Source organism: Nematolebias whitei, chromosome 14 (genome assembly GCF_014905685.2).
Source record: "Nematolebias whitei isolate Nwh7 chromosome 14, NemWhi1, whole genome shotgun sequence".
In the NCBI taxonomy this organism is placed as follows: domain Eukaryota; kingdom Metazoa; phylum Chordata; class Actinopteri; order Cyprinodontiformes; family Rivulidae; genus Nematolebias; species Nematolebias whitei.
In genome coordinates this window covers 36,208,081-36,231,772 of record NC_056511.1, presented here as the reverse complement: position 1 = coordinate 36,231,772, position 23,692 = coordinate 36,208,081, and the positions used below count along the sequence as shown (strand labels likewise).

Sequence of the window (23,692 nt, the reverse complement as noted above, 5' to 3'; positions counted from 1 at the left end):
TAGTATATACAGTTCAGCTCTTAACCAGTGCAAATGTTGTGTGTTCTCTACAAAAAACAAAACAAACAAATAAAAAAACATCTAATTGCTTCTTTGCTCTTGCTGTTTTACTTCAGTGTTGTCCTTCAAAGTGCTTTCACATGGCGGTTGATCCTCCGTGAGCGTTCGTTATTGTTTTTCTTTACCCATATTTGTGCAATCAGATGTGTTGTGTTTATGTTTTTGACTGACGCACATCTGTCCACTCCATCTTGGTGTTTTGAAGGGCCTGAGTCTTCTTCTCGTCCACCTGCACGTAGTCCACCTTGTACTCGTCAGACAGGAATGGCTTCTGGGAGACACGAGGAGTCACAGAACAGAAGACAATACTGTGAGAATTAATTCAGATTTGTTAGCTTGTCAATCATGTCAGAAATAAACTGAAAAACCGAGGTTGTTCAAAGAGCTATCCAGAGGTATCAGAGGTACTAAAAAAAATTCTTCCTTCTGTTTATTAAAGTTGTGCATAGATTTTGTAATGATACTGGGGTCTTTGTGCAGCACATGTTGTGTTGTTTAAACGTAAAGCTGAGGCAGTAAATCTAACATTCATGTTTAAACTAAAGTACAACTTTGAGCCAAAAACTGCCAGTTTGCATGTATTTTACACCGCTATATCTGGCATTTATGCAAACTTCTACTTCTTCAGGGGTTGCCACAGTGCCACACTCCTCCATCTCACTCTGTCCTCTGCATTCTCTGTCTTCACTCCATCTACCTCCATGTCCTCTCTATCTGCATCCATGTATCTCCTCTGTCTTTTTCCTGGCAGCTGCATTTCTAACATCCTTCTACCAATATACCCACTGTTCCTCCTCTGGACATGTCCAAACCATCTCAGTCTAGTCTCTTTAACTTTATCTCCCAGTTTTTCAACTTGTGCTGTACCTCTGATGATCTCATTCTTAATATTATCCATCCTTGTCACCCCTAAGGAGAACCTCAACATCTTCATTTCTGCCACTTCCAGTTCTTTCTCCTGTCTTTTTGTCCATGCCTCTGTCTCCAGACCATACAACATAGCTGGTTTCACAAAATGTCTTGTAAACGTTTCCTTTGACCTTTGCTGCCACTCTTTTATCACAATTACTCCTGAAACCTTTCTCCATCCACTCCATCCTGCCTGGACTCTATTTTTCACCTCTTTACCACACTCCCCGTTTCCTGAACAGTGGACCCCAAGTACTTGAAGTCCTGCACCTTTGTGACATCTGCTTCTTGTAGCCTCACTGTTCCACCAGCCTTCCTCTCATTCACACATATGAACTCTGTCTCACTAAGGCTGACTTTCTTCTTTCAAGTGCATACCTGCACCTCTCCAAATTCTCTTCCACCTGCTCTTTGTTCTCACCACAGATCACAATGTCATCTGCAAACAGATGAGGTCAGGCAGGAATCCTCGCGGACTATGATGTTTGTAGATGACATTGTGATCTGTGGTGAGAATGAAGAGCAGGTTAGTTTGTCCATCACCAGAGCAAATAAGAAGGGACTCGGAGTTGATCCTTGATGCAATCCCACCACCACCTTGAAGCTATCTGTCACTCCTACAACACATTTAACCACTATCCTGCTGTCTTCATACATGTCCTGTACCAGTCTAACATACTTCTCTGCCACTCCAGTGTTCCTCATGCAACACTACACCTCCTCCTTTGGCGTCCTGTCATATGCTTTTTCTAAATCCACAAAGACACAATGGAGTTCTTTCTGACACCCTCTGTACTTCATCAGCATCCTCAAAACAAAGATGGTGTCTGTTGTGCTCTTTCTTGGCATGAAACCATACTGCTGCTCACAAATATTCACCTCTTGTCTAGCTCTAGCTTCCACAATTCTCTCCCAGATCTTCATCGTGTGGCTCATCAACTTAATTCCCCTGTAGTTGCTACAACTCTGTACACCACCCTTGTTCTTAAAAATGGGCACCAGCGCACTTCTCCATTCCTCAGGCTTTTTCTCGCCCTCAAATATGCCATTGAATATATGAGTCAAAAAGCTCACTGCCATCTGTCTAAGACATTTCCAAACCTCCACTGGTATGTCATCAGGTTCTACTGCTTTTCCCTTCTTCCGTCTTTTCAGAGCTTTCCGAATTTAACCCTCTCCAATCTTTTCCATTTCCTGGTCCACAGTCTCTATGACCTCTACTCTTCTTTCTCTTTCATTCTCTTCATTCATTAGCTCCTCAAAGTACTCCTTCTAGCTTCATATCACACTCTCCTCACTTGTTAGAACATTACAGTCCTATCTTTAACAAGCCTAACCTGCTGCACATCCTTTCCAGCCTGATCCCTCTGTCTTGCCAATCGCTACAAGTCCTTCCTGCCCACTTTAGTATCCAGCCTCCCATACAACTCATCATATGCTTTCTGCTTAGCCGTAGCTACCTCCCTCTTTACTCTACATTCCATCTCCTTATATTCCTGTCTCCTCTCTTCAGTCCTCTCACTGTCATATTTCTTCTTGGCTAACCGCTTTCTTTGAATAGCTTCCTGCACTTCACTATTCCACCACTAGGCTTCCTTATCATCCATTCTTTGTCCAGATGACACACCAAGTACCTTTCTACTTCTCTCTCTACAGTAATTACTGTTGCTGTACTAGTCCAGTCATCTGGAAGCGCTTTCTTACCATCCAGAGCCTTTAACAGCTCCTCTCTAAACTCCTCACAACAGTCTTCTGTTGTGGAAACTTTAACAAACAGTGAGAAGTAAGTTGCTGAGCTAAATCAAGAGATCAGATCTGATCTTGCAAGTGTCTTTATTTCAGAGGCTTAAACAAGCATCCGAAGGCTCCGTCTGCCTGCAGTGCAAAAGTGAAGCCCCGAACGAACAATTAACTGACCTTTTATAGACCTTTCAGTTACACACACACATTTCCTAATATCAATCAATCAACCTTTATTTAGACAGTTAAATCCCATTGAGCCTCGAGGACTCATTTACAAGAGAGACCTGATTTCAACAAAGAAAGATGACAACAATGGACAACAGCAACAACAATAAACAATTATAAAAAGTCATACTGCAGTTTTTTTTTTTGTTTTTTTTTTTACAAATAGGATGGCTAAAAGGAAAAGGCAACAACAACAACAAAAAAACAGCTAGATTCTAAGGCGAATGTAGAAAACTAAAAACAGGAACATGTCTGCATTGGTACAGGAGTTCTTAAGAAAACAGGTGAAAAGATGCAGCCTGAGATTTAAGGTTTAAATCAGGAAAACAGCCAAGTCATCATTATTTTTAATGAACAGGGAGGATGAAGGATTCGAGATACCTAAGGTCAGTCAGTACTCTTAAGGAGTAAAGGAGGTTCGTGAAGAAACTCTTATCAACCTGAGCTTCCAGTGAACCCTTCATTTTCCCATGTGACTATAAAAGTTTGCTTATTAAATACATTTTTACGTTCTATCACACTTCCTTCCTCAGCATCCACCATTTGGTCTTCTCTGATTTTTCTCTTTTTCTCTTCTTCACAACAACAGTCATGCTACACACAACCATCCAATGCTATCTGGCCACATTCTCCCCTGCCACAACCTGATGCCACAGTCCCCGATCTCCCTCAGGTTTCCTCTTCTACACAGAATGTAGTCGACATGCGTTCTCCTGCCTCCACTCTTATAGGTCACTCTGTGTTCCTCCCTCTTTTGAAAATGTGTTGACTACAGTCATTTCCATTCTCTTGGCAAAATCCACCACCATCTGTCCTTCCTGGTTTCTTTTTTTGACACCAAACCTACCCATTACTTCCTCATCCCCTCTGTTTCCTTCACCTACATGTCTATTCAGGTCTGTTCTTATTACCACTTTCCCTTTCTTGGGAATACTCTATCACTTCATCCAGATCCTTCAAAAATTTCTCTTTATCCTCTATATCACATCCAACATGTGGCGCAAAACCACTGACATGTTTAGCATCAGACCTTCTACTTCTACCTTCAGGCACATCACCCCCTCTTCTCCTCTACTACATTCTTTGCCAACTCCTCCTTCAGGATCATCCCTACTTCATTTTTCTTTCTATTCACACCATGGTGAAACAGTTTAAACCCTGCTCCAATGCTGCGAGCCTTGCTGCCCTTTCACTTAGTCTCTTGGACACACAAAACATCTACCTTCCTTCTCTGCATCATGTCAGCCAACTCTCTACCTTTGCCTGTTATTGCCCCCACATTTAGAGTTGCCACCTTCAGTCCTACATTCCTGACTTTCCTCTTCTTCCTTTGTCTCCCGACACACTTCCCTCCTCATTGTCTTCAACAAACAGTGGCACAATTTCCACCGGCACCCTGTTTGTCATCAGCACCAGTGGTGGTTGTTGTTAACCCGGGCCTCGACCGATCTGTAATGGTGTCATTTGATAAACTGACGTAAAACACTTTTGCTAAAACTAATTTGCCAGATACCCTTCCTGACACAACCCTCACCATTTACCCAGGCTTGGAACCGGCACAAGACTGACTTGTACTCCTTAGTGACTGGTTTTTGGCATCTTTGCAACCAAACCAAACTACAAATTTTTGTCACAAGTACTGCTCGACAGTTGCAAGAATGTCACACAACAGTGACACGACTGTTCTGAAAAGTCTGGGTATTATGAATACTGGACCTCTTCCTAGTTCAGCAATCACTTTATCATGAATGAGAAGAAGTGTTAAAGCTGATGGATGAAGATCAGGCTCACCTGCAGCACATCTTTTTTTCCTGTTGCTACTATCAGTAATTGATTTTTATCACAATTTAACCAACTCCTCACAAAGTAATCTCAAATTACTTGTCCTCTCTGACTCACAAAGTTTGAGACAGCACAAGAGCAAGGCCCTGCAACTCACTACAGGAAACTGAGAATTGTCAATATTTTGAAAATTCACTTCCAAATTTGTTGCCAACTATCACAGATCAGTGCAAAACTGGCTTAAACAAACACACCACAAGAGGAAAAACGAGTTTAGGGACTGTCTATACATCAACAGTAAGTTAAAATATTCACTAATAACAGTAATGTTGTTTGTGGTGTCATGTAAATCCCTTCTGAATCACCCATTTGTTTCCTGTTAAAGTCATACTAACGGTTAGAAATATGAGCGTTTGTTTCATTCTAGTGAATTTTAATCCTCGTGACTTTTGTTGACGGTCCCTAAACATTCGCCATTCTTGGTGCTAAACTTGTTTTGATTTATATTAAACTGTTGAATGATAATCCACTTTTCTGTCATAGAGGTGAGGTGATTGTGATTTTACAGTGAGCTGAGAGTCTATTTAGAAGTTATTGATCCTGAAATTAAGAATTTGTTCAACTTTATTGAAACTAAACAACTGACTGTTCTCAGATAAAATGATGCCTGTGCACAAAATGTTTTGACCTCTGATTCTGACTCACTGGATCTGGCTTTCTTTGCAGAATATGCATTTTTCATTGCCAAAAGAAAACATATATGCTGTATAGTTTGCCGTTTTAAAAAAATTAAAATGTTATTTGATTACTTCTTCTCATGCATTGTTCACCAAAGCATACCTTTTGTACAGGCGAGGGGGATGCAGAGTTGAAATCCAGTGACAAATAATCCAAGTTCGAGCTTCTGGTCCAGGGCTGAACGGTTCCATCAAAGGTGAGACAGGACAAGGGCCTCGATTCCTGCCAGAGAAAGCAAATAGGTGTTACTGAGCTTTTCTCTTTAGGGGATGAACAAAATGTCCAATTATTGATTATTTCATTAAAAGATTTGACAAATGTGGACAAAATCAATTGCAAAATAACATCCCACTTTTATAAATACACAAATAAATTTAGACTAAAAGAGTCATTACAAATTTATTTGTTCCTTTTCATGTTTTTGTCAAGGTATGTGACATTTCAGAACACTATCCATTAACAGATGGTCATAGATTCTTGTTTTATACAAAAAAAGAAGAAAAACTGAAGTTTATATTGACCTGAATCTGGCTCATAATATAAGATTGTACAAACTAACTTTATTTTACTTTGACCTAAAGTTAAGTTTAACTTTTCAGATCAGGTGGCATCATATTTTGATGTATAAATCAAATCAGTGGTTCCCAACCCTGGTCCTCGAGGAGCCCAGTCCTGCATGTTTTAGTTGTTTCCCTGCTTTGACACACCTGATTTGAATGAATGGGTGCTTAACAGGCTTTGGCAGAACTTCAGGAAATAATAAAATCGCTGATTAGGTGTGTTGGAACAGGGAAACAACTAAAACATGCAGGATGGCGTTCCTCAAGGACCATGGTTGGGAACCCCTGAATTAAACACTCAAGGTGTGAGCTGATATCTTTTGTTTAATTGCCTGGTTGAGTCACAGTCTGTAAACTACAAATATATTGTACAAAAACGTCTTTAATTTCAGATCTTACCAAAGCAGAGCAGTTTGTCACTTCATTGCTTGAACTGTCCCCATTCTCAAGCCTTCTGTCAAGAGGTGAGGGGTTTGCTGGGAAGCTACAGGGACACAAAGACACACTGAAGTTACAAAGGAATCTAAATGTAAAATGTACACGTGATAAACAACTGAATGTCTTAAAAAAGCAAAGAACATTTTAATTATTCCATACGACCCTAACAAATGTATAATCTTGCAACAATCCTGCGACTGCTTCCACTTCTAGACCAGAAACTGACTATCAAAAATGCTGTCAAAAGCTATCTACAACAGGTAAGATACTGTTTATAATTTTTTCAATATAAACCTTCTAAAACAAGGTTTAAGTTATAATTTTAACACTATATTTGAATCATACAAAATAAGAATGGAAGCCTTGTTTGAATCTAATCAAGGTGGTTGTGTCATTCATGGTTTAAAGTGCATCAATGTGTTTCTTCTCACCATAATTCAGTAATTGCTTTGCTTAAAGGAATATGAGTGGGACATTCGGTGATTGTAGAGAGGCCTCTCAAGTCCAGAGGTGGGGGCCGAGCTGTGGATCAAGATAAAGGAAATGTATTGCTTGGAAATTTGGAAACTTTGCACAAGAAAGTCAGATAAGAGATATAAAATGTGTATCAAACATCTATTCAAATCATGAACTGACGTTTTTCATAAATCAACAGTGCATGTGTGAGTTTTTGTGTATAAGATACATTACAGATTACATACGTGCAACAGACTGACAGCTTCCAGTTAAAGATAATATCAGAGTTAGTTGGAATTAGGGGGTAGTGTCGAGTTATGCGTAAGTAAATATCAGATTAGACTTGGTTTGAAGAAACAGGAAGAAATTCTTAAAGGGGAGCCGAGCTAACGGCTAATCAGAGCCATTCAGAAGCAAACATCTGCTGTCTGAACTAACTCCAACTCAAATTTTTCCAAACAGAGGGAAGTGCATCATGAAGTATTTTTACATTAAGCTGTTGTTTATGTTGACACTATTTTCATACTCAAACGTCCGTGTTGCTATGTGCTGCGTTCACGAATTACCGGTAGATATGTCTCAAATTGCTGCCCGTTTCAACTCAAAACTCAATCAGCGAACGTGAGAGTTTTTAAAAGCTCCGTTGCCTTTGTCTCAGAGGATAAGAGGCCATCTGTACGAGCCCGTTCATACAGAGACTCAGATCAACTCAGCTGATCGGTGACGTGAAAAGTTCAGCAGCCAATGTGCACGCAGTTGCACATAGCAACACAAACGTTAGAAAAATAGCAACAATGCAAACACTTGTCTGATGCAAAAGGAACAAAGTTTAGTTGAAGGCTGAGCATTCCTCGATGAAATATTTGAGTTTTCAACTCGCATCACTCAATGTTGTGAAGGGATGGAGTTACAGACATTTGGTCAAACCATGAATACAACATTGTACAGGATTTCCGCTGGCACTCGGAGGATGTTATGAATGACTCAGTTACTACCACATTCCATTTCAGCCCAATATTTGTAAAACTTCTAGGCATTTTCTGTTGGCTAAGGTCACTTAGCTGTGGCGGACATCTTGAATTGGGTTGATTCTAAGAGTCAGTCAGTTGTAGATCTTCAGGATTCATGAGGTGTTTGGCCAACAAAAGTTGCTTTTAATAGTTACTGCAAAATATATAAACATCTAGTGCCTTTAGAGTATGAGTTGGGGATGGCTCAGCTACTACCACACTAACTTTCAGCTCATCATCTGTAAAACTGCCTGCATTACAGCAACGTTTGTGTTTGCTACAGTAATGGCTGTGGTGGCAATGTTGACTTGGTTAAAGGTTTATAAGTTTTAGATGCATGTCAAGTGAATACTTTCTGAGTTTCCTTGAAATCTGGCCTCTGGCTCATGAGATATTTGGCTAACAGTTGACTCCCGTAATGGCAAAGCTTAAACAATCACTTAGTGCTCAGACTATGTGTTTGGGGTAACTCTTAGCTACTACCACACCAAGTTTTACCTCAGTATTTCTAAAACTGACAGTCATAGCAATTTTTGTGTTTGCTACGGCCTCAGTTAGCTGAGGCAGCCATCTTGAATTGGTTTGACTCCGAAAGTGAATCAGTTGTAGATCAATTTCTGAGATTTTCATTGAAGTCCAGTCAGTGATTGGTGAGATATTTTTAGACATGCTATGCTAACATGCTAACAAACTTACTTTGCTCAACAATTAAAAACATATGAGTGGCTTTAGATGATGCACATACACCATGACTAGCTGTTAGTCTGACTTTGTCATGTTGCAGGTAAGATACTACGTACAACAACTCCACACAACCCCACTTTTAGAAAAGTTCTAACAAGCTGCTCAGGACTGATAGGAATCTCACCTCTCCTTAAGCGTGGCTTGAGGTGCCGATGAATTGGAGGCGGTGCAGGATCTCCAGTTTGGCACGTTGGCGAGCTGAGCGATGAGGAAGACTCAGCGCTGCCGTTCGTACCGAGGAAGCTGAAGGTCCTGGGGCTCATGGGGATATAACTGTCACACTGGACAGACGTTCCAGAGGGAGAGGGCGATGCCATGGGGACATACGAGTCATCCTGGTAGCTTTGAACTTGTCTGTTGTTTAAACAAGGCTGCAAGACCAAAGTACCACGTGATCACACAGGTGAATTAAAGCAGATCTAATGTCCAGCTGAAAGAGTTTATAAAGCTAATGTTTGCTACATTTTTAAAAAAAAATCACAATTCCTTGGTTTGTTTTATGAAAAGAAAACTTCCCCCCACTTTGGGGCACAAATAGTTTGAGCAAAACAACATGATTGTATCTGAAATATACAGTACATACACTCCTCGGGGTTAAAACCTGCATTCCACAGGATCTGGTGCTAAACAAGAAACTATTCATGAGGTCTGACCGCATAAGAGTCAGTGATAAAATAACAACACTCATAATTTTATCGCTTTATTACAAACTCTGTCTGCATTTAGAGAAAAAACATAAAGTTTTTTTGCAGGGCTGCCTTGTGGTTGATTTCACATGGCTTTGCTAACCTTTTAATATTTTTTATCTCTGCGTTTGTAAAAAAAAATTACAGGAGCTGTAGTTCAGACATTTTGTAGTTGGTTTCTGTGGAAAGGCTACAAACTAAAAATACCTTATTTATTATACCATACCATACCACTTTATTTATAAAGCACTTAAAACAACAACAAGGTCAATCAAAGTGCTGTACGGCAAAAATAACTTATGCACCTTTATGTACGTAAATAGTATTTTAAACCTTAGTTTGAAAAAACAAGTTGAGTTCTGATCTGATTTATAAGCTAATGGTTAGCATGAGGTCAAAATACAGCTAAAGTGGATTGCTGCCATCTTAAAACAATTTCATTCTAAAAAAATCAGAGTGGTTCATGCAAACACTGTTTTAAAAAACCTTTACGTCACCATCAGGACATCTCAAACGACACACAACACATTGCAAGAACAGCCACCATCCTCACTATCTTAAATGCCCACGGCTGATTTAGAAGAGCGTGGCTGAAATGCTAAAGCTAAATGCTAAAGCAATGCTAAAGCAACACTAAAGCGTGTTATGGGCCACAATGGCACTAGAAAAAAAACTGAACGAGGAATATGTGGATTTATTGTTGTTGCAATATTCATCAATTAGCAATTGCACTGTTTTACAATTTTGTGCAACCTTGGCCAGGAGTAAAATGTGAATTAGTAAACACAACATACTTGAGAAAAAAGGCTCCAAAACGTAGTTACATTGCTCTTCGTGTGTACCAATATAAAATAAATATTGTTAGATCTATTTAATGATATATAATTGATTGGATTATCTAACTTATAAGGAGAATCTTATGGCTATGTGGTACTTTGTTTTTTAGGTTAAAGCTAAAAAATAAAAACATAAAATAACATTAAATGCCATTGCACGGTTATGCGTGTAAATTCACTTCCCACGACGTGCCGTCTTTTGTTTTCAACTTGTCATTGTGCAAATACTTGGACGAGTATCTTGATCAAACTTTCTTTTTACCCAGAATTCTGTGGTAACTCACGAGCACAAAAAGCAGAAGCAGCTAGCTGTAGCACTTCTGGAGCATCTTGGGCTCCTAAAACACGAGCATCATATTTCTGCTGGGAAAAACATGCAAAAGCAAATCAACAGGAATGTAAGGATTTATAAAATAACTCTTTTGCATGATGGCTATGCAGTTTTTATCATTTTATTGTAGCTATTTTAAGACAACAGCAATATTTTGGTCAGATTAGCACTTAGCTTCTTTGTCTGGTCAGAACGAAACCCCCCTTTTTGTTAAACAGAAAGTGTTTTTTTTGTATGTATAACCTTTTGACAGAACCTTGATTTTAAACATCTGAACTATTGCTTTCAGGAACACTTGGACATCTATCCTCTACCTCTCTGTTAACAGAAGCTAGTTAGCTCCATTTAGCTAACTAACATCTAGCTAGGCTTTGTCCTTGTGACAATTTCTGAGTTTTTAAAAAGTTTACGTTTGAAACTGAATTTGTCTTCGAGTTGTGTACACGGTCTTCTCTGTACAGTTTTACTAACAGTGTTGTTGCTAAATTAGCAACATTGTTTACCTTCATATATTTATTTACTTCCTGATTGGTTTGTCAGAGGAAGACGTGGCTGAAAAGTCCAGTTAAAATTTTAGATTTTATTTAAATTCACACATTTAATGACCACACAGGGATTGAGCTAGAAAGGACTTTTTCTTTTCATACAATCCAAAGAATGTTAACACACCACAAAGTTCGCATACAGCTACTTTTTGGTGTGTTTGTACTAAAAAACACTGGGTTTGCTGGTAGTTGTTCTGCTACATAAGATAATATGAGGTTTGTAGGTAAATCTGCTCTAAAATAACCCAACTCTTTATTCATTGTGAATACGTTTGGACATTTAAAAAGTGCAGACTAAGGATCTCTGAAAAATGACAACATTCAGATCTTTTTTCTGTTTGTTTTCCCTAAATAAAGATTATAATCAACAAACTCTGAACATGATGTTAGCAGATTTTTATCGTATGGGGACAAAGCCAGGCTAACAGTTTGCTGTAGGGGGTTTTGTGCTACGCTGAGAAAACCTGCAGCTAATTCTAAGGCTACAAAGTTAACCCTTTTACTGCACAAACACAAGAGTCATCTTACTTTCAAACTGTTCAAATAAAAGACTTGAAACGTGTCCATTTTCAGCAACTCTTACCAGATTGACACTTTGTCTTCTGTTTCTTGTTAATCTGCTGTCAGTGTTGCCTAAAAAACACACACAGATTATCATAATTTTTTTCAGCTGTCACAGCTGGTTTAGGTTTGAATCCACATGTAGCCCTAAAATAATAACCAGCAGGTGTGTATTTTATCTTGATAATAGCAGATTTATCCATTTTTGTGCGTTGTGGACATTACATTAAACACTGACCTATGCTGAAATGGTCCAAGCTCGACAGTGAGGTTCTCCGGGAGAATAACGGCGCCCCGGCTTGAAAATGCTGAGCGCACAGTGTCCTCGACCTTTGACCTCTGTCTTCATTCAGCAGCTCTGCCAGGTGATTCGGTTTGGGCGGTAGTGGAGGTGGCGTTTGCGCATCGCCAGTTGCCTCGAACAAGCTGGAAGGGTAGGGTTTGTCGAACTGGAAGACGTTGGCGACGCAGTGGCGCAACGGCGAGGAGGCGGACGAGGGTAAGGCCGTGAAGGTGTAGGGAGCGCTGAAGGGAGGGTTGCTCAGCAGCACGTGGGGTATAAGAGATGGACTCGGGTAAGAGACGGAAGATGAGGAGGACTCGAGGAGGAGGTCTTTGGCTGCATCGTCTGATAACCTCTGCTCCAAAGAGATGTCAGAGGTTGAGAAGCTGTCGTGTCTACGGATACGTAAAGGGAACACGTTAGATCAACACAACCAGCTGGCTGCAATGGGTCAAACGCTTTACAGATCAGGCTGCACATACCTACTGGTGCTTACGCTCCCCGTCTCACACTGTGACAGGAAGAGGTAATCTCGTGGGTGGCCTGAATCTGGCTGGCTTGCTACGGACGCTCGGTCAGAGCTGTCCACTGACGGCTGGTTTGAGGTGGGCGTCAAAGAGAATCCCTCCTCGGTGCTCTCTGATCCCAAACAAGCAGACACAGACATATAGAAGGTATTTAACGTATCAAATCAATCTGTACTCAAAAACACTTCAGCTCGCTTTGCTTTAAGTGTTTTTTTTTAAACAGGCACTGAAGGCAGACACACTTCTACGTCCCTTTTCTTCTCCTTTGTTTGGATATTCTGTCTCTGTTTTAGTCAGTTTGGCTCTCCATCAGAAATTTCTTTCATTCCATTTCACTCCAGACCTTCGAGTCAAGGCCGTCTCTGCACAGCCTCCTATCACCAAAAAGAAAAAAAAAAATCTCCTAAATGTCCTCAGGAAGCATTGATGTTTTATGTTTTCTTATGGGTAAAAAAAAAACAACAACTCTTTGCAAAAGTTAAAACTTGAAATTTAGATGTAATCTTTTTGTGCTTCACACTGTTGGGAGAAAAAAGCTGCAGCAACAGATAAAAGACAAACACATATCTGTGTTCAGCATTATCAGTTCACGCTACAACTGTCGACTTTTCTGATTCTGCTCGGGACTCACGGGGACATAAAAAGCAGAGTATCAGCAGCTTGGTGCTGTTGTTGTATCTCTTTCATGCAGACGAACAGTTCTAACAGACTGGCCTTAAGATCTCTTTTTATAAAAATGCACTCGTTGAACTTTCACTTAAGGAAACGGTGAAGCGGCTATAGATTCAAGCGTTTACCCCACGGTGCATTAGATCAGGACTATTTAACTCAACTGCTCAGGGGCCGGACATCCACCAGTTATTGTCAATAAGCAACTTTGTTTATGGTTTAAAATCTAGTTTTATTTAAAAATGAACCCATTGGTCAGTGTAATGTAAAAAAGTAGAAATACTTTGTTACTGTACTTAATTAGAATTTTGACGTATCTTTACTTCGTTATTGACGTTTCTAGCGACTTTCACTTTTACTCCACTATGTTTACTCAGTAAAATGTGTACTTTTACTCTGATGCATCTCCCTTAACTATCTTTGTTACTTGTTCCTACAATATAGAATTAGAAGAAAATTGCATGTTTGTTGTCAAGGGCAACCAACGGAAGTAGCAGTCTAGATCGTTCCGCCAAGCCAACCATAGAGCAAGCGCTGCCGAGGCTAGTCTCATTATGGACGTGACCACCATGATGGAGGTTTCTAACAGTGACAGACTATTAGAGAGGAAATCTTTCATTGTTCACTTCAAACTGTCCAAGTTTTGTAATTGGATACTGCACCAATAAATGTTGTTTTGGAAACTCTAACCAATCACTTTTACTTAATACTCTTACTTTAAGTACATGGTTTTATGGTAAGGTACTTTCACTGAAATACCACTTTTAGGTACTTTATACAACACTGCCATTGGTGGGCCAAACTGAGGTCACCAGTGAGCCTGATTTGGCCTCCGGGGCGCCATTTGAATAGCCATGCATCAGAGGCATTTAGAAATAAATTTACACATAAGTTTGTCTCTCTGTCATCTTGCAACTTGTAAATCATTTTTAACTGTTGGGAACATCTTTACACAAACAACCAGCTGATAATGTGAGGCCGCGCTTCGTCAATTAAGTTTTGCTTCTCTGCTTCACGCATTTAAATTTAGTTCAGTAAATGAATAAATAAATACTGTGCTGAGAAATAAAAACAAGTCGTTGGAAATAGTTAAAGGTTAGTTTTAACATAGAACAAAATGTCGCTGCAGAGAGGCGTGATATGCATCTTGCGGTTTTTACCCACAACTGCATGAAAGTTTAAGAGCTCATATCGAGGGAAATCCTGTTTTACAGATCTGATATCAGCGCTGTGGTCGGCTCGATGTGGTAAAATTAACCAGGTGACACACGGCTCAGGTCTGCAGATCTTTCTTGAATTAAAGCTACTCGATGCAATCTATAAAATAAAACATTAACAAGAGTTTATACTGAATTATATGGTGCAGTTTGAAAGAGTCAGCAGGAGTTTTCCAGACATGCAATTCTGAAATGTGGGTACGAACTCCCCCCGTCGCTGAGGGATTTGAGTAGTGAATGTTTGTAGGTTTTGAGATGAGTGGTTTTTTTGGACAGGAATTGAACAGAGAATTTGACCTTAATGTTTTTGGTGCAAGATATTCAAGTGGGTAGGAGTTACACTGTGGAGAAGAACAGAGGTAGATTTTTGTTGTTGTCTGAAGCGGCACAGAGGGACGCATTTTTCCGCACCCAGGCGCAATGGTGGAGCCGGGGGGTGGCCGATGGTGGCCTTGCCCGCCATAGCGTAATCTTCGACCACCCCAGCGACCACCCCAATCATTAAAAAAATTATATATTTAAGCAATATAAAAAGTAGAACGCATAGTTTCCTCAAATGATCAGGGTGGCCGGTTTTTACATCTATTTATGGTGGTGGCCATCTTGGATTTTGATGTGAACCAATCTTTTTTATAAGGACCTTTTTTTACACTTAGATGCAGCCACACAGCAAAATGAAAGTCAGCGCCTCACTTATTTGTTAATCTATCCAGTTCACAAGATGAACGGATGGACGGAGGGAGTTTCCAAGTCCCCTCTTCACGCTGTGATGGAGGGCAAAAAAGCTCCCTGCAGAATAGATAAACAATCATGGCGGAACGAGACAAGTGCAGAAACTGAGCAAATAGAAACAGAAATAAAAAGTGAATCTGCTGCTAAATGCAAAAAAGGGAGAAGAAGGGGGCCAAGAATATTTAAAGATATATCAGATCTAATGTTTTTTTTTTAATTATTTAGAACAGACAAAAGCATCATGAATCCATTCAGTGCCAGTGTTTTTAATTTAAATAATGTTATTTTGTTCTTATAGTTTCTGTATTTTATGAATGTTTGAATTGTTCAAATTGTCCTTTAATTATGTTTGATTTCTGTAACTTTTATGATGTGCGTTATTCACGTTTTCTCCAGATCCCCCTCGTAAATGAGCTGGTGATCTCAGTATGGATTTAACGTGGTTAAATAAAGGAAAAGAAATGAAGAATAAATATCTGGGATCAAGCAGGGCAGTGGAGCGCCATGAAGAGAGAGCTCGACACTCAAACTCAGTTTTTGCAAAATGTCTTCAAACCAGTGAGTTTGCTGGTTTTTTATAATCTGTATACTTTACTCAACAAATCTAAGTATAAATATGTACTAACACAGCAACATTGTTGGACTTCTCTATCGCAAATGGCTCTTCCGTGGATGCCACCACTGTTAAACTGTTTTCAGTCAATTTGACTGTTTCTGTAAGTAAACACATCATTTTTAATTTTAAGACACATTAACCACTGATTTGAGGAAACTATTGTGCATATTTTGTGTCTTTATACATTTTCTTTAAACCAGTCTTCATGGCTTTGCAATACTTTTAGACTTTTCAGTTTTATTTTCAGTGTTGAGGCAATTTTTTAAATTATTTTACTGCACATCTAGACCCCATTGGTCAGTCCGTGCGTCTCTTTGTTTTCGGCATGATTGTACGACGACACCCAGATGAATTTGGTGAAACTTGGAGTAGAAGTCACGACTTGCTGCAGGTCTGGATCTTTCTGCGAATCAGAAAGCTAACCTTGGCGCAGGCCTGAACTCTGTGCCCTTGTAGTCGTCTGAATGTTGACCAAAGCTGGTACTTGTGTGAACACATCTTGAACAAATAAGTCTGCAGTGATCACTGCAGCTGTGGGCACGGGTGTTTCATTTAAAGCTGCACGTCTAATATGTTTGAACTACAGTGGAAACATGACCAGCCCTTTTAGCTGTAAGCTGAAAAACAAACCAACAAAATCAGCAGATGAGCCGTTCTGACCTCGTGCATCACTTCCTTTGTTGAAACAAAGTTGTTAGAGTGCCGGAGCTTTTTTTTTTTTTTTTTTTTGAACAAGTGTATTTAGCAACTAACGATATACCAAAGAACTTAACTTATAATGTTGTTCCAGTTGAAAAAATAAAAAACAGCACCATGTTCTAATGGTTGTACTCAGAGAGCAGGCTCACTAATTTCCTCTGCACTTTGTGCATAGAAACATCTTTTTTTAAATAAAAGTTAAAACAAACTAAAACTGCGACTGACTGAATACGATATAAACTGACAGATTTGAAAATAAAAGGTTTATTTGTGTATCTGTCACCATTTTTCATGAGCATGGCTCAACTTCAGAAGGTGCCCCAGTTATTATTTTTTTACTTGGACACAAACAAAGCAGAACTAGAGAAATTGTGTTTATTGTTGAAGAACTTGCTGAAAAACAGCTGAAATGAGCTAAAACATGCTGAAATGTAGCTGAAATTGAAGAGCAAGTTAGCAGACGAAAGCAGGAAGAACACATATTTGCTGAATTTGGTTTAAATAAGCAGAAATTGTCACAAAAATTTGGAAATTCACTAAAAAGCTGAAATTATCTAAAATTAGCTGCAAAGGCAGAAAGATGCTTAAACTACTAGAAGGAAGTGGAAGAAGCTTAAAAAATGTGGAATTAGCTGAAAAATCTAAATTTAGTACAAAATAGCTAAATAGTAGCTAAAATAGCAGAAAAACTGAAACTAGCAAGCTGAAAGCATAACAAGCTGAAATTACTAGAAAGAAGTTAATTAGGCTGAAAGTCACAGAAATTACCACAAAAATCTTGAGTTTATCTGAAAACAGCTGACATTAGCTAAAAAATGCTAAAAAGTTAGCTGAAAAGGAACAAGCTTAAATGAGCAGAAGTTGGAAGAAGCACAAAAATGTTGTAGTTAGCAGAAAGAATCAGAATGGAGCACAAAACAACAGAAAAAACAGCCAAAATTAGATGAAAGTAGCTGAAAAAAATGTTTAAAGATTTGAAGGATGTAAAATGAGCTCAATTCATTTTCTATGAGGAAAAGTGTCAGAAAAGAACACTAAATATTTCAAACAGCTAAAGCTGCACCAATACCAAAAGTCATAGCACCCTTCTCGTGAACAAGCTGAATGTTTTGACATTTGATTTGTTGAAATAGCACAAAAACTGTGGAACGAGAAAGATGCTGAAAAATGTACAGAAGAAACATGGATCACAATATTGTGATACTTCATAAACGTTCACACAATAAATGTCTTCTGTGCCGTTTCAAAGCAGAAAAGAGCTAAACGTGTGTCTCTACCTGCCTCCTCCAGACTCCTAAAATGGCAGATTTGACTGATGTTCCTGATCCAGCTGTTCATCTCCTCCTCGGTTTTGGCCACCAGGTAGAAGATCCGAGAGGACGTTTTCACTACAAAGAGGTGCTTCCCGTGAAAGTCCCGTTTGATCCGGAGCTGCCCGTTGAGCATCTCCACCTCGCACTCCTTCAGGTCGATGGTTCGGATGGGCTTCTTGGAGTTCTTGCTCTGGTAGTACTCCAGCACATCTGGATTCCCACACATGCGACCGGTTCGGAGAACAAACCAACGTTTGCGCCATGCCTGCAGGTGACAGAGTCCGTTTTATTGTTTCAGGTTTATTTAAACACATTACAACTTCGTGAACTGGACGGCTTTTTGTAGAACTAATTAAAACACCCAATTAAGCTGGAGGTCGTAAACTGACAGATTAAAACTCTGGAACCAAACAGCAAACTTTTTTTTTTTTGGCTTTTGTTTTGGTCACTAAGAGGAACCTCAACTTCTGTTTCCCAGAAGTACAGAGAAGAGGAAGTTCACTGTATTTAGCAGAAAATGTCTAACGAAAGAGTTATTTATACAACTTTTGGTCACAGCCTTACACTGAAAACAAGCTGAAAAACACAACACTTGCTCTGTTTACACTTTGAAAGATCACCTCGTAATAAATACTTCATAAAACCTCCAAGGGGTCGTCCAAGTCACAGAAAGACAGTTCAAGATTTAAACAGAGAAATTGTATTTCCTGTGAAAATGCAGCGCAAACGCTTATTTCTGAGTGAATATTGCTGAAAGCTGCTGAAAAGTTTTCAGCGCTGAACTGTTAACGCCAGTTGAATTTAAACAGCTGACATTTGCTGAAAGCAGCAGAAAAACAGCAAAAATGTGTAGAAAAAAGATGAATAGAGCATAAATGTAGCAGAATAAGCTGAAATAGGAAATGAGAGCCTGAACAGGTTACAAAAGTAATGAAAATTGCAAAACAAAAAAATGAAATCAACAGAAAAAAGTTGAAATTACAAAAAAGTAGCTGAAAAAGAAAAAAAATTGCTGAAATTAGTAGAAAGAGTCTGAAAGAAGCATGAAATGTTGAAATTATTAGAAAGATGCACAAAAGGTGAAACCAGCACAACAAAAAAGGCTAAAATTAGCAGAAAAACATTACAAAAGCAGCTGAAAAAACAGAACAACACTACATTTTTCTGAAAGATACCGAACAGAGCAGACATAGGCAACTAAGGGCCCAGGGCCAAAAGTGGTGCTTGGACAATTTCCATCAGGCCCCCAATACCCTTAGTTAAAAAAAAAGAAGAAAAGAGATTGATTAAAAAAAAAAAAACATCAATTTATCAACAAGACTTAAAGAAATGTAAACATTTTATGCAAAACTTTACAAAAATAACATTTTTAAGTCACCATGTTTCCAGAACTACACTGAACCTTAAAGACAGAAATACAAATATATATGTTTGTTTTGCATATTTCTGCTAACATGTATAACATGTTAAGTTAACGTGTATAATATTGTCACAAGAGCCATTTTACAGAATATATCTTATACTGTATTCCTAAAAGATATTGGAAAGACATGTTTTATAAAGCATGCTAACTATGCTACAATGAGACAAAGACTGAAAAATCTAGATTATTTGTCATAAAGAAAATTTGTTTTCCAATTCTCTATGTGGCCCTTTGATTGCTTTAAACGTCTTGATGTGGCCCTTTGGGAAAAAAAGTCTTGCCCACCTTTGGAATAGAGCATAAAACAAAGAAATTAGCTGAAATTAGCTGAAAGAAGCTGAACCAGAACAAAAGCTAAAATGAGCAGTAAAAGGTTTCTAACAGCTTGAAGTGTTTGAAGGATGTGGAGAGAGCTCCATTCATTTTCAATGAGGAAAACATGGACGACGAAGATAAATATTTCAAAAAGTAAAAGCTGCACAAACACAAAAACTCAGTCACAGCGTGAAAGTCCTGAATGAGCTGAAGGTTTTGATTGGTGAATTGTTGACGTACAACAAAAACTGCTGAATGAGTTACGTGCTGAACAACGTATGGAAGAAAAACTTTCTCGATAGTGAGAATGATTTAAAAACTTTCACATTAATTATCAGCAATATTAAAATCAAGCAAGTAATGTGGGCGAGCTTAACAGAAGCATCATCTTTGTGTGTCTTGTGTGAAATCTTGCTGTTTTTTAGCAGCATGTTGCTGATCTGCTCCACAAGCCAGTCATTTTTTAAACCAGGAAATGTGTAGACCTGCCAGACTTCTGCTGATAAAACCCTCCACAGGTCTGAGAGGAAAACAAAACTACAGCTGTCACCTCCTATAGGTGTTCCCATCATGCAAAGTTTAACGCCAACAAACAAACATTGTTCTGTGTGTCAGAGAAGTTAAGGTTAAGAAGAGTTTTGCTTTCTCAGAAAATAGAGCCAAGGAGAACATATCTTTTATTGAATGTTCAAAGTTTACTTTAATAAAAACAAAGCTCATATTTGTTCCATTAAAACAAAAAGATGTTGAACTTTAAGAGTTTCACCCACAGCTGGTGATTCTGACACACCTGCGTCTTCTGTGCTGCCGTCACGTGACCAGTCGGTTAAAATTATAACGTCTGGTCGTCCGTGGTGACCAGTCATTTATACATTAGCACAAATGACTCACTCACCGACGGATTAAAACATCTGAGCGCAGGTTGAACCTCTGCTGCGAGCAAACTGATTCTGTTCAAGCTCAAGGCTTGTCTGTTAGCAAAATATCTTGTGATCAGCTTGGTGAAATTCAATGAAAGTAACGATTAGATGTACATCTACAGCTGTTGGAGTCAGCCCAGACCAACAACAAGCACACAGTCATAATCCAGTCAGGTTTATAACCGATGAGCTCAAATTGGCTGTGGTGGTAACTGAGAGTCACACATGACACACACCCTGAAGGTGAGAGTTCACATCATGTTTCCTTTTCTCATCACAAGTTTAAATCTCGGACAGGAAATGCTAGTCCCATTTAATCCTAAAACCGTCTCGTTTGGATCAAATCTGACATCACGCCTCCAACTAATTTAAAATCTTCATCCCAGAAACCGAAACGTTCAACAGAGGGTGGAGTTGGAACGTAAAGCAGCGCACAAGTGTTGCTCTGATGAGGAAAATTCACATTTTCATGCCCTCATGTGCCAGCAGCTCACATTTGAATGAGGCAACCCCCCACACACACACCCACACACATCAGCAGGATTTGCATAGTCTGCTAGAATAAGTTTCTACTTCCAGCCCTGAACCTACAGCATAACCTTCATTAACACAAACACCCACTCTTTTCCTTGCACTGCCTGTTAGAACACAACCCCCCTCCCCATGCACGCACACACGCACGCACACACCTCCTTCAGTCGTGCAGAGGAAGTGCAAACAGCCGTCATAAAGCTGCTGCAGCGTCTGCCTGCTGCTGACATTACTTCCCATGTTTCACAATCCATGCACTCATCACACGTAGGGATGGACAGAGCAGCCTCACATTATCACATGACACCCCCCCCCCCCCACACACACACACACAACAACTACCACACACAACAATGAGGGCCTGATGCTCTTCATACTTGCTCCTTGAGTTGGAGCCCTCAGCTCTAATCATGGTTCTAACGCAGTTTCAGTTCTGGGAGGTAAATAATCCCAGAATAATAATCTGGAGAACCCTAAACCCTCAATCTGCCTCACCGTCCTAACAGAGGGTCCACAAAACAAGTGTCTGATGTCTGCTTATACTCACAAATCTCTTGAGTTTCTTCTCCGGGGGGGATTTGACGAGCCAGCCGGTGCACACCACCACCCCGGCGCTCATGTTGCTGCAGAGTGTCCTCAGTCCAGCTGCTGCTGCTGCTGCTGTGAAACTGAGAGCACTGTGAAGCACATCCTGTGTGTTCTGGTATTCAGCACAGACAGAAAGAAGGAAGTAAAAGAAACAACGCACTGACAGAGAGGAGGAGAGAGAGAGAGAGAGACTGAGAGAGGAGGGGGGAGAGAAAGAGAAGTGTTTAGATGGAGCCTGAGGGAGAGGAGAAACAGATACAGATGTTCAGTTTTGATAGATTTAGAGGCTCGCGTGTCATCTGAAGCCATGCTGCATTATGAGGACGACACTTTTCTGTTCAGACACTGTCCTCTGCACACTCACTGCAGTTCTTCAAGCTCTGCAGAAAAAAAGAAGTGGTTTTCTTGCTGATTTAAATGTCAGACGGCTTCTCGGGCCATGCTTAAATATTAACTGAAAAAAAAGAAAAAGGCGAAGTGGCTGGAGCTTTAGGACAGTCTCAGTAGATCTGCTTTATTTCGTTCCTTTGCTTGACCCTTGTTAAAAGATAACGCACGATTGAATTATTTACTGAGCAGATTTCCAGAGTAAAATATCTCGCTCCTGTGTAAACAGGTGACAAAACAAAAGCGCTCGTTAAACTCCTCGGAGACTGTTTGCATTAATGCTGCAGGTTTATGCATGTAATCAAATTTTAAAAAGTAGCTTCAGTAAGTCAGAGTGTGTCTAATGTCTGCATTATGTTCATATGTTGTTTAATATTATTTAAATATTCATCTTCCACCAGAGGAAACTCTTTTATTATTTTTCTGAGGGTTTCAGAAAGTGGCTTTATGATTAAAAGGATAGTTCTTATCTTCAAAAGTTGGGTTCTATGGATATTCCCATCGAACAATATCTTACCTGTTGTAGATAGCTCTTTAGACAGTTTGAACAAGTAGAGTTGTGTTCTGACTGATTAAAGTGGTTTGCTGCTGTCCTCAAACAGCTCATGCTGCAGTTAGTTTACCATGTCAGGGTGAAAAGGGGGAATTGGAAATACCCTTCGTCCATACGTCTGTCCTTCCGTTTTTCCATCTGTGTCCTTCCATCCGGCCTGCATGCTTTGATGAGCATGATAACTTGAAAAATAAGTGAGGTGCCAGCTTCCATTTTGGTGTGTGGCAACATTTAAGCATGAGAAAGCTTCCTTTTGAAGATTGGGTTGCCAGATCAAAATCCAAGATGGCTGCTGCCATAGTAAATCGTGTGATTTGATTAACTTGCAACATACCAACGACTTATAACGAAACAGGTACCTCAGCAATTGTGCTGAAGGTTTTTTTTCTCCAAATCTTAGTAGCTGATTTCTCTGAATGGATCCCTCAGCCACTTCCTGAGTGGTCATTGTACAAAGTCTCCAGTGTAGCACCCCCCACCCCCCCAGAACCTCATCATCCACATCTGCTTGGCTTATTCCTTCAGCTTGTGCCACTTCTCATGCTCTTTCCTCCTCTCGCTCACATCGCAGCATTAAAAACAAAAGTTTTCTCTGGCTCTTTGTTGGCCATGTTTGGCTAGTTGAACAGCAGCTGCTTGTCTGTCTCGGAAAAACACAACTCTAGAAACCTCCAAGTATATGTATTAAAAAAATTGTATGTAAATGTGTATCTTTCACAGTTTCAGTTTCATTGCCTCCAGTGTTTTTCACAGTCACAGAATTTGAATATTATCTGCTTGGCCACAGCTTTGCACACGGGCCAGGCTTTCGAGTCAACACTCGAGATATTCAGGCCTAATCACAAAGTCCCGCCTGTCTGTCCTGCTCTGTCGAACTGTCGCTACTGCTGCCATCCTCTGGTGCTCTGAGCTGCCTTCAAACACATCTTCTGAGCGTACAGCATTTATGACGAACAAAAACAACCAATAAATGTGTCTGATAGGAAACGGCTTCATCTTTTCTCTTTGAAAATGATTTTAAACTGTGCAGTAAAGGCTTAGTAGAAACACACTCCCACCTCACCCCAGAGCTTCATCAGTCATGCAGTCAGGAAACTTGAGGAACTACTGCTGGTGATTTATTATTATTATTTTAATAGATCATACAAAAATCACTTGTGATAAAAATGATAAACAAATGTTGGGTGGCTTAAAACTTTTGCACAAAATAGACCCTTTTAATGAACTTCAACAGTCTGCATGTCAGCTTTTATATATATATATATAAATAGAAGACAACAGAGAAAAGAAAGAGT

General features: G+C 39.6%; 1 protein-coding gene across 1 annotated transcript; it reads right to left on the bottom strand.

Annotated features, from left to right (window-relative positions):
• Positions 1-35: 35 nt before the first annotated feature.
• Positions 36-21,565, bottom strand: gab3 (GRB2 associated binding protein 3). The gene is made up of 10 exons (XM_037687494.1): positions 21,417-21,565; positions 17,645-17,945; positions 12,390-12,546; positions 11,863-12,302; positions 11,647-11,696; positions 8,790-9,036; positions 6,887-6,977; positions 6,417-6,501; positions 5,560-5,679; positions 36-331 (listed from the first exon to the last, which is right to left on the bottom strand). The coding sequence occupies exons 1-10, from the start codon at positions 21,486-21,488 to the stop codon at positions 215-217; spliced, it is 1,680 nt and encodes a 559-aa protein (XP_037543422.1). The 5' UTR covers positions 21,489-21,565; the 3' UTR covers positions 36-214.
• Positions 21,566-23,692: the final 2,127 nt, after the last annotated feature.